Source organism: Mercenaria mercenaria, chromosome 15 (assembly GCF_021730395.1).
Source record: "Mercenaria mercenaria strain notata chromosome 15, MADL_Memer_1, whole genome shotgun sequence".
Lineage (NCBI taxonomy): Eukaryota > Metazoa > Mollusca > Bivalvia > Venerida > Veneridae > Mercenaria > Mercenaria mercenaria.
This window is the reverse complement of record NC_069375.1, coordinates 21,442,138-21,454,744: the sequence shown is the minus strand read 5'-3', so window position 1 is coordinate 21,454,744 and position 12,607 is coordinate 21,442,138. Positions and strand designations below refer to the sequence as shown.

The window sequence follows — 12,607 nt, the reverse complement described above, 5'->3', positions numbered from 1 at the left end:
AAGGGTCAAATGGAGAGTTTTATGGTAAAGACATATATTATACCTGTATAAACTATGCTTAATACACCTTGTTTACATTTCAACATCTAAATAAATATTCACCTCTAATTGACTTGGTCTAAGTACCTAATTTGGAGTTACAGATATAAATTACCACCCTTTTATTTGTGAAAGTAATTTTATAGGACTATATTATCCAATCAGAGTAAACTATCAATGCAGTAAAATGATTACAATTTTATTTTGATCCATTTCAAATGTTAGGACATTTTAGACTGTACCTTTCATTATTTTAAAATAAGAGCAATTAAAAAATAAGCAGGAATTACACCAAAAGATGAATTTATAAGCTATTGCTTTTTTGTACCAATTCCAGTATTGATTTTTCACAGATCAGAGGGAGATTTTTTACTATTTTATTCAATATCACTCCTAAATGTTTAGAAAAATACTCTCTATGTAAGATCTAAGAGAAATAGAATGATATTAAAACAGTTACATAGTGATTTATAGGAAACAAAACTGCTTGAGTTAAGATAAAATCAATTCTACCTGAGACATTTAATAAATCACCAGACAAAACATACTGCATCAAAATTTATATCCTTGAGGGGATATTATCAATCTGTATATACATGCAGATAACAGGTGCAACAAAATGTCTCTATGTGTCATACTGACATACCAACATGCACGAATAAAATTAAATATAAAATTATAAGTTAGGAAAAACAGAAAATCAATTTGTTTCAAACAAGGTAAAAAGAAGCTTCTTCATTTTCGTTTTTTTCCTCTTTTTCTTTGTAGTAATGGAAGCTTGAAGTCTTCCATAAGGCCAAACTTAAAAGATGTGTGGTTTTAGGTCAGGATGAAAATGCATGTGCATCTAATGATTCTGTCTGTATATTGTTGTTGTTGTTTTGTTTAGGAGGATGGAGGGGAATGGGGGGAGTCATCTCAATGGTTGAAGAAGACTCAGCATATCCAAATGGATAACCTTTCAGGCTTATGCAGGAACTGGTAAGAACTGCTGACCTTCTGTAAGTTAACTGGATAACAACCTCACATGAAAGAATACCACACTCTTGAGCAGTTTGTTTGGATGCACAGTAGTGAGGTGGGTAACTGATTCCAAGTCAGCTACCATAATTGACTGACTGTGAACGTCCTGCTAAGCCATCTAATGGTACTGTCCATATAGTCAACTATAGTCACATTCATTAATCTAGCACCTAGTGCAGTTCAAACTGTCGTAAAGGAGTAGTAGTTGGAAAGATATCTATTGTATGATTTTTTTCTAAAACATATTCTATGGCTTCTTTCAAAGCAGAGGCACAATGTTGAAAAACAATCCCCGAACAGTTTTTGCCAGTATTTAAAGTGCATGGATGAAACATGCTGACAGTATCTTCCATTTGGTGTCTGCACTGTCATAAATGAAATTGATCCCAAGCTATGGGATAAATAGCCCCAGTGTTCCCAGGGTAGGTTATGGACTCAGAACTAAGGGTGAGGTAACCCTGACAGAAACCTAGGGAGTTGAAGACAGAGATGCTGGGCCATTGGCACTCTCTTAGCCAACCACAGCACAATGCAATATCGCTACGACAACACAGCCATAAATAAAAGGATTTCATAAAACATATTCACACTTTGTGGAACATTTTAAAATTGGGTGTACAATAGTGCAGATATATTTAAGTATTTTATCAGTGCTATAGCTCTATTATGTAGAACTTAAGCAAGTGTGATTCTCTAAGTTTCCATGGAATTTGGTATAACATTATGAAAACTTAAGTTGCTTACCTTCATAAAACTGCGGACATAGACAGTTCCATTTGGACTGTGATATTCTACATGTGCCACTATTTTGACAGGAAATGAGGCCACAGTCTGGGATTTCACAGTTCTTTCCCTTGTATCCCAGAGTGCAAGTGCACTCGTAGCCACCAACTGTGTTATTACAGGCAGCACCATTCTGACAGATACCTGGCGAACTTGTACATTCGTCAACATCATGCTCACAATACAGACCTGGAAATGTGCAAATTTATTCAAAAATTTATAATTTTTTCAGTTAATAAATTAATTTGTTGAGTTTCAAATCACACCTAAGCAATTTAAATCATATGATGACTTTCATTTGTGGTGGAAAACCAAAGGAGTCGCCCCATCCCACTCCCAAACATTATTTCAGATACAGGCGGACTCCTGGGTATAAACACGACCCTCTTGCAAGCCAGATGGATGCGTTGCTGCCTCACATATATTTGTCTGTATTAGATTTTCATTCTATGTCAAACTGAGAATATTTGAGTACAATGAACATTTTATTCCATTTGTGAATGAGTTACATTTGTAGTCTCTATGAAGTTTTGAAAGGCTATATAAGTACATCAACTACAAAGTGGGCATCTAAAATCACTGTGTCTAAAATACTATTGATACTATATTTGCAATAGCTTTATTTTCCTTAATATTCCTGAACAGAGGGGGTGGTTGTGGGGAATGATACATAATATGGAGAAGCATAAGAAAGTTATGAAAGTAAATTTGGAAAATTTAGGTGTTGGATGGGTAAGTTATCCCTAGTGCCCATGACCATATTGTATTTAAACCAACAGCTATCTCCTGTCTCACTAAAACAAATCCCAATGTTAGCTTTAACAACAACAGAGGCAGTAGTCAGGAAGATATAGTGAAATAACAATGCTGCCGTTAAGTTTAACCAACACTATTTCAACATCTGACCCCAGTGACCTCGACCTTTGAGATACCTGACCCTAAATAAAAAGATGCCTGCCCCTTATCAAGATCAACCCTAATGTAAAGTTTGATGATAACAGGGGCTACAGATAAGGATATATAGTGACATCTAGAAGCTTACCATAAAACTTTAACTGAAAGGATAGGTGATGCAGGGCAAGTACAATTATCCTCCTTATTCCTAAAACAGCCAACCTTAAAGAACTGAAACACATAAATTACCAACCTTCAAATCCAGTTCCACTACAGATGCAGGAGAAGCCAGGTGAACCCTGTGTGTTGATACATGCACCTTCATGCTGGCATGGTCGTGTAATCTCACACTCGTCTATATCAGTCTCACATGTTGGTCCTGTATAAACTGAAATAGAACAGATCATATTTTATTATTCAAAGTTTGCTCATCTTTTCAATAATTATGTATTGCCTACTCAACACCAGATTTAACTGTCCTTTTGTTATGTGTTAACCCTAAGGAAAATAACTTTTACAAAATGTCCTCAAGCTTATTGTATTTAAAAGCTGTTACACAACTTACACATTGCTGTTAACAAGCAGAATGTAATTCATATTTCTGTTAACATTACATTTTACCTGCAGTTATATCATAACATCAATACTCCAACACTTTCACTTTATTCTATCATATAACGCTATACAGTCGAACTTGGTTCTTTCAAACTTGAATTCATTCAAGCTACCTGCTTAGTTCAAGCCAACTAAGTTTCCAGTAGTGACATACATAATTAGGTCAAACTTGCCAGAGAAACATCCATGAATTTTAAGATGAACTGCATATGGAAGTAATTAATTATATAATGGAGGATGTAATATATGAAAATGCTATAAAAACCAATTTTATGTTATATAGTTTTACGCTTATTCAAAACTATCACACCGTCAACTTAAAAGCAATAATTTCATAAGGGCATGTTCTAATCTCTGGCCTGGCCTGGCCTGGCCTGATGAGCCCAATTTTCGACTGGGCCGGGCCAGGCCAGGCCACAGATTTCAATTTTGTTAAAGATGAAAGTGATTTCTACAGCATCTTTAAAATCTGACTTTTGAATTTGTTAATTGAAGAATATGTTTGGATATTTCAGACATTATATAAATACATTTTGAATTCCTACTCAGCAAAATTATACACCTGGGAATAAGCCTGTAGCTAACAAGAGCTGTCTGATGACAGCGTGCTCGACTATTCGAAGAATTGATTGAAGAATGGGGTCAAAATATTTCCATAGATATTCAGACAAAAGAAATAAATAGATTAGACAAACAATGTTCCTGTATTTCTTTGATTTCGATAAGTCTTGCACTAAATGGCAATGTATGAACCAATTTCAAAGTCCAAAAAGGGCCATAATTCAGTCAAAATAGTTATGTACTCTTGCCTACAGATGGAAATCATAATGATAAACAAGTGTTCAAAGTTTAAAAGCCATATGTCAAATAGTTTTGACAAAACGTGGACTTATATAAAAACAGAACCAATTTCAAAATCCAAAAAGGGCCATAATTCAGCCAAAACAGATGACAGAGTTATGTACTCTTTCCCACAGATAGAGACTATTATACTAAACAAGTGATAAAAGTTTCAAAGCCATATGTCAAACACTTTACAAAAAATATGAACTGGTACAAAAAACTTAACCAAGATTTCTAAGTCAAAAAGGGCCATAATTCAGCCAAAATCCATGACGGAGTTATGTACTCTTGCCTATAACTGGATATGGTGATGGCAAACAGGTGCTGAAAGTTTCAAAGCTTTATCTCAAAAGACTTTGTCAAAATATGAACTGGTACGAAATATTAACCCAGATTTCTAAGTCAAAAAGGGCCATAATTCAGCCAAAAACCTTGATGGAGTTATGTGTTCTTGCCTATAACTGGACATGGTGATGGTAAACAAGTGTTGAAAGTTTCAAAGCTTTATCTCAAAAGACTTTGTCAAAATACGAACTGGTACGAAAAACTTAACCAAGATTTCTAAGTCGAAAGGGGCCATAATTCAGCCAAAATCCTTGATGGAGTTATGTACTCTTGCCTATAACTGGCCATGGTGATGGTAAACAAGTGTTGAAAGTTTCAAAGCTTTATCTTGAGAGACTTTGTCAAAATATGAACTGGTACGAAAAACTTAACCATGATTTCTAAGTCAAAAGGGGCCATAATTCAGCCAAAATCCTTGATGGAGTTATGTGCTCTTGCCTATAACTGGTCATGGTGGTGGTAAACAAGTGTTGAAAGTTTCAAAGCTTTATCTCAAAAGACTTTGTCAAAATGTGGACTGGTACGAAAAACTTAACCAAAGTGTGACGCCGACACCGACGCTGTGGTGAGTAGGATAGCTCTACTTATTCTTCGAATAGTCGAGCTAACAAAACTATTAAGTCTAATTTAAAGGTGATGCCTGGATTGACTGTTATGACTATTATCAGGGGATCTCCACCTCAATTCACTCTTGACTGGTGTCTTGGTTTTACCCCAATTGAATATTTAACCTGCATGTAATTTTTTATCTATTGAGGATTATTTAGTATTGTCCGAAACTATTAAACTGTCACTCAACAATATTCCATATGCTTCCGTAAATAAATTTTCGGTGCCAAAACTTAAATAAAAATGTAAATATTGAAAACCAAATAAAATATAAACATTTCTTTATCACCAGGTGGTATATGCAGATTATAGTTGTGCTGACAAAAAGTTCAGCTACCAATCTTGGGGATGTGAGTTTGAGACACCTGTCTGACCATTTTTTTTTTTTTTAAATATCATCTGTAAACTTAGAATGCAGGAAAACTGTCACACTTATCGTGATTTATTGTTCATTTATTGAAAGAAATACACAAATTTTTTACATTCTTCTATGTACAATTTATTACCAAGAGTGTTAGATATATTTGACAAAATGCTATAAGAATACAAACAAGAGGACCATGATGGTCCTGAATCGCTCACCTCTTCCCACTTGACCCAGTTTTGAGTATGACGTCATTTTTTCTATTATTTGACATAGTGACCTAGTTTTTGAGCTCATGTGACCCAGTTTTGAACTTGACCTAGATATTATCAAGATAAAAATTCTGACCAATTTTCATGAAGATCCATTGAAAAATATGGTCTCTAGAGAGGTCACAAGGTTTTTCTATTATTTGACCAATGGACCTAGTTTTCGAAGGTACGTGACCCTGTTTTAAACTTTACCTAGATATCATCAAGGTGAACATTCTCACTAATTTTCATGAAGATCTCATGAAAAATATGGCCTCTAGAGAGGTCACAAGGTTTTTCTATTTTTATACCTACTGACCTAGTTTTTGACTGCACGTGACCCAGTTTCGAAACTGATCTAGATATCATCAAGGTGAACATTCAGATCAATTTTCATGAAGATCCATTGAAAAATATGGCCTCTACAGAGGTCAAAAGATTTAAATAATTTTAGACCTACTGACCTAGTTTTTGACCGCAGTTGACCCAGTTTCAAACTTGACCTAGATAACATCAAGATGAACATTCAGACCAACTTTCATACAGATCCATGAAAAGTATGGCCTCTACAGAAGTCACAAGGTTTTTTTATTATTTGACCTTCTGACCTAGTTTTTTAAGGCACGTGACTCAGTTTCAAAACTGACCTAGATATCATCAAGGTGAACATTCTGACCAATTTTTATGGAGATCCATTCACAAGTATGGCCTCTAGAGAGGTCACAAGGTTTTTCTATTTTTAGACCTACTGACCTAGTTTTTGACCGCACATGACCCTGTTTCAAACTTGACCTAGATATCATCAAGATGAACATTCAGACCAATTTTCATACAGATCCAATGAAAAATATGGCCTTTAGAGAGGTCACAAGGTTTTTCTATTATTTGACCTACTGACCTAGTTTTTGATGGCACGTAACCCACTTTCGAACTTGACCTAGATATCATCAAGGTGAACATTCAGACCAACTTTCATACAGATCCCATGAAAAATATGGCCTCTAGAGAGGTCACAAGGTTTTTCTATTATTTGACCTACTGACCTAGTTTTTGATGGCATGTGACCCACTTTCGAACCTGACCTAGATATCATCAAGGTGAACGTTCAGACCAATTTTCATGAAGATGTCATGAAATATATGGCCTCTAGAGGTCACAAGGTTTTTCTATTTTTAGACCTACTGACCTAGATTTTGACAGCACGTGACCCAGTTTCGAACTTGACCTAGATATCATCAAGATGAACATTCAGACCAACTTTCATACAGATCCCATGAAAAATATGGCCTTTAGAGAGGTCACAAGGTTTTTCTATTATTTGACCTACTGACCTAGTTTTTGACGGCACGTGACCGAGTTTCGAACTTGACCTAGATATCATCAAGGTGAACGTTCTGACTGATTTTCATGAAGTTCTTTTGAAATATATGGCCTCTAGAGAGGTCACAAGGTTTTTCTATTTTTAGACCTACTGACCTAGTTTTTGATGGCACGTGACCCAGTTTCAAATTTGACCTAGATATCATCAAGGTGAACATTCTGACCAATTTTCATGAAGATCTTGTGAAATATATGGCCTCTAGAGAGGTCACAAGGTTTTTCTATTTTTAGACCTACTGACCTAGTTTTTGACCGCACGTGACCCAGTTTCGAACTTGACCTAGATATCATCAAGATGAACATTCTGACCAACTTTCATAAAGATCCCATGAAAAATGTGACCTCTAGAGTGGTCACAAGCAAAAGTTTACGGACGGACGCACGGACGCACGAACGGACGGACGGACGACGGACGACGCGCGATCACAAAAGCTCACCTTGTCACTTTGTGACAGGTGAGCTAAAAAGAATCGATAAAATGACATTATATCGAATTAATGAAAACAGTCTGAATTGAAATCGAACCCATGGTAACGTGCGTGCAAGTCAGAGAACTTATCACTACGCCACTGTGCCATTGGTAAACTATGCAGGTTATTTTGGTCAATTTAGATATTTTTAGGTTACAAATATGGTGTAAAATAAAGAAAACGCTCGAAAATATTGGCAAAGATTAATGAGTGCCACCTGTCAATACTTACGGACAACAACTGTTATCCCCGTTCCGGGATCTGGGATAATATGATGTGGGGAAGTGATAAATAAATTTTGTAGTCTAGGTTATATACATACTGAAAATTTTTTGTAAGACTGCTTTTATATTGTTCTAAGTATGTGAAAAAAAATCCTGGCTCAAGAGCATCTTTTAGCATTTAAATATATCAATTAGAAATAACATAAACACAATGATAAATATTTTTGCAAAATATAACATAACAACATATTACATACTAAAATCATTTACATGCATATATTATAATCAAGAATAAAGATTAGGTTGCTTCACATATCAACCACTAGTTCTCCATTGGCAATGAAGATAGGCAACAAAGATGAAAAGACTCTGAATGGCATTTATTGGGGATGTGTTGTGGATGAAGTCTTGATGAGTAAGAAACAATACTGAGAAACACAGTCAAGTAAAAGTAAAAACTGTCAAAAGTAAAAAAATAAAACAGGACTCATCTCAAAACAAATTTAAGAACTGCAACAAAGATGGGAGGGAGTTGTGAAGGGACATTTAGAGACTAAGTGAAAACCATTACTTCCTTCCGGATAGACAGATGAACAGACAAATGCCGGCGCCAGTAGTTGGGTGGGGGAGGGTTTCAGCTCTGTAATAGCTCTCGTGACTTTATCATAGGAAGTGAAAAGAAAACTTAGATGCTAATTAGTTTTTGTGTTAGAAAACTAGCAAATAATCTAAAATGCCAACACCCTGACCACTTATAAGAGGCTCCACAGTGGATATTATTTTTATTACTCAACCATAAATTGATCATCAGCTTGATTAAACCAAACACACATTAAAAGTTCAACTGAACAGTTAAGAGGTCAGCTAAGGATAGTAGGGACACAACCTGTAATTACAATTCCCAAAGAGATGCATTCACTGCATGTAAATATTCAGCTATATTGCAGCAGGTAAACTTATTAATGAAAGTATCCATTAGTTTTAAAACTATATGTTATAGCTGACTTTAAATAATTTGATTACAGAAAAACCTGGTAGTTATCATTTAGTTACACCATTTTCTTCAGTGCAAATCCCTGTTTCAAATAAGATGAATGATGGCTAATTAATGATTCTCCAGAGGACTGGTTTCTCATTCTGTTTGACCTGCAGCAAGTAAACAATACAGGTTAATACTGCCTGCTACTGTAATTGTATATTTAGATTTTATGTCATTCATTTCTATATGTACAATAAAATCTAGCCTGGCCTTGCCTGGCCTGGCCTGGCCCGGCCCAGTCGAAAATTTGGCTCATCGGGCCAGGCCAGGCCAGGCCAGAGATTAGAACATGCCTTTCATAAGATGTGTTTAAGTAGCACGTTCCAGTCTCAAATTAGACTGTGTTAAGCATGCAGTTCTGTCATGACATGTGCATTTCTGAGTTGGAGGTAAAAAATTTGTTAATACACAACTGCAATTTGTACAAATAAGTCAAACTACTTTAATAACCTGTTACAACACTTTGCCTACATATATATTAAAACTTTAATTTTCTTCAGCCTAGGCACGGTATATTTCATGCTACTTTATACATCATTGTCTAAATGGAGAATGAAAATGACACTATGGCCCCTCAGTCAATCCTTAATACTTACACTGCGTACAGTTACAAACAAATGAGTTAACACCATCTACACATACACCTCGGTTCTTGCAGTACTGACTGGGACAGTCATTTATGTTTTCCTCACATCTATCTCCACTAAAGCCTGAAAATATGTGCAAAGTCCATTCCATACATTTGTTTTTTTTTAAATGTTTGTTTTGTTATGTCCATTATAGTATCCCTTTGTTTGTTTAAATACAATTTCTGTTTTAAATATATTCAAAATGTCAGTTAACCTAACCAATGCTTCTAAGTATTAACTTTTTCTCCACATCAAGTAAGGGACAATTTTCTTCCATGACCTGAAACCTCTTAAGTACTATCCCCTTTCAGATTGTCATAAAAACATTCAAAATGCCCAAAGACAGACAGACAGATGAACAGACAAACTTTTCCATAAATTTCACTATAAAATGTGGATCTCCAGATAGAAAGTGGTAGCACATAAAAAAATTTCAAACACTGTTTCAACAAGTTAAGGTGATTGTAGCATAGGAAAATAGGTGTCTTTTTTGTCTTTTGGCATAAATTCAAGCAGAAAATAAATACTTCAAATTAAGAAGATGTAAATAAGTAATTACACCTTTCTTGATTTACAGTAAAATATTGTATTAACTCTTATCATGCTGGACATGACTGAATCTACCTTTGCGACCAGTGTAGATCATGATCAGCCTGCACATCCGTAAAGTCTAATCATGATCTGCAGTGTTTGCTATTCAGTCAGTACCTTTTTTGGTTAGCACCCCTTTTAACAGTTAATGGTACTGTCCAAAAGATGGACAAGTTCATTATAGAAATTTTGCAGGGTAAGGGTTAAATACTAATCAGTTTTACTAGTATGATTATGAGAGGTTGTATTTACTCTCTAAAATTTATATGAGCTTTTGTATAAAAGCATGTTGTGTATTTAATTAAATAAAGGTATTAGAAAATATACCTGTAGGACAGTTGCAGGTGTACGTCTGTGTGTCAGTATGTGATTCACAGATGCCTCCATTTTCACATGGGAAGTTACTACAGTAATCTATAGGAGAATCACATCTGTAGCCTTCATAACCCGCATTGCATGTGCAGTTAAAAGTCTCCACCTGAGTCTATATAAAACAAAGATATAATAGTATTTCTGAGTAATCCACGACTTTGGCTGTTTGTCAATCATAAAGTTAAACACTAAAAACTACAAATAGTATTATCCTAAAGCTACAAAACTCCATTTGGGCACACAATATATATCAAGACAAAGGGCAAAATTTACATACAGAACCAATACCCTCTTTTCTTTTTTGATACTGGCAGACAATTACTAACCCCTACCCCACAAAATAATTTTCAATACTTGTTTAATGCTAAAATCGATTTTAAATAATCTATCAAATCAAATGTAGTTATTTATTTCATTTTACTTAGTACACCCTGTATAAAAATGAAGATGGTACTGTGGGCATCTATGTATAATAAGAGCTGTCCATAAGACAGCATGCTCCACTTTTCCCAGTGCTTGACTCTGAATTAGAGCTTTGCAAGTAAAAACTTTATAAAAAAACTTTAACCGAAAAATTCTAAATTAAAAAGGGGCATAACTCTTTCAAAATTCAAATCAGAGTTATGGGGATTGTTTCTCCTGGTGTAGACTTTGATAATAAATAACTGTTTTAATCTTCAAGTCAATAGCTTTGATAGTAACAGAGATATTTGACTTTATCAAAAACTTTAACCAACGGCGACGGTAATGCTGGGGCAAGTGCAATAACTCTACTTTTTCTTCGAAAAGTCGAGCTAAAAATGAGCAGGTGGTTGGGGGTGGGGGAATAAATTTTGTTCATAAACCTTAGGAAGACCATAATTTATAAGCTTATTCTAACATGGCATGACATGTTTGTCTGTCATTCAAACAAAGAGGGAAGAAAAATGTTTTATATTCTGCAATAACAGGTGATGTGCATACCGGTAACAGAACATTTACATAAAACAGCTGCATGACCTCCTAGTCATTTCTAGTCTAGTATAATTTTCATCATCATGTTTTAATAAGCATGTCTGAATGAAATAAGCAATGCCTTTGCCTTGCTTACCATCTGATTTACCACGGTTCATCATTCAGATGCTTGGTTATTTAACCATTTGGGCTAACACCTTTGTGGTTAAATTCCAGTGCATCCAAACTCAGAACCCAATAAACTCAGACAATAAACAATGAAAATGACTTAATCATTGATGAATGTAGAGACTTACATTGCTGAATATTTGGTTGTTATTACCTTTTATCTCAAAACATTTCATGATTCAGTTATGACTAGATGTGTGTCCATAGGACACAAGTGCCCCCACGTCTGTCACTGTACTTGGCTTCATGACTCAAGATGAACTATATTTTAAGATATCTTAAAAACAAACTTTTAAGCACTTTATGTGTTTTTTTCATAGTCAAGGACAGTAACTCTGGGCTAGCCGAGTGAAATCCCAAAGCAAACATCACAGACACAACTTCACAAGCTATATAACAATCCTCTAATGTTCGATGACTCTAGGTCAAGTACATTTTGAGATACACAGGACACAAAATTTTTTTTGACACAAACTTATATTTTTAGACTGTCAAGGGCCATAACTCTGGTCTTGCAAAGTTAAATCAGAAAAAAAACTCAGGTGTACAACTTCACATGCTGAATAACAATCTCGTGAAGTTTGATGACTCGGGGTCGAATACTTTTTTAGATAATTATGCATTGCACAAATTCAGATGGAAAGACGGTTGAACAAGGACAACTCTAAGCGCCCAAACCCCTAAGATTTTATGGGGGCCCAAAAAATAACAATTAAAACAACATTAACTTGATAGATTAATAAACATTATGTTAGGCTTGTAAACATAAGAAAACCAAGGTTTACAAGAACATTTTGATTTATATTCAAACTCTTCTTGAAATTGGAAACCAGTTACAAAGTCTACTTGCTAATATATATATTTGACATTACATTTTTTCTAAAATCATGTAGGAATTATTAAAGACATTCCTGAAAAGCAAATACATCCTTACAAAGACAGATATAATATTTCCGACAATAGAAAAACAAGAATGCGAGTTGTTGTAAAAATGGTTTTGCTCTGAGAAGGTTT

General features: G+C 34.9%; 1 protein-coding gene across 4 annotated transcripts in view; it reads right to left on the bottom strand.

Moving 5' to 3' along the window:
• Positions 1 to 12,607, bottom strand: part of LOC123546745 (protein crumbs-like) — an 89,640-nt gene that overhangs the window by 17,232 nt on the left and 59,801 nt on the right. For all 4 annotated transcript variants that reach the window (XM_053524748.1, XM_053524750.1, XM_053524749.1 and 1 more), the window contains exons 22-25: positions 10,427 to 10,583; positions 9,476 to 9,589; positions 2,993 to 3,127; positions 1,807 to 2,034 (exon numbers count right to left, since the gene is read on the bottom strand). In XM_053524748.1, the coding sequence (XP_053380723.1) occupies positions 1,807 to 2,034; positions 2,993 to 3,127; positions 9,476 to 9,589; positions 10,427 to 10,583 (634 nt within the window). The remainder of the gene's footprint in view (positions 1 to 1,806; positions 2,035 to 2,992; positions 3,128 to 9,475; positions 9,590 to 10,426; positions 10,584 to 12,607) is intronic.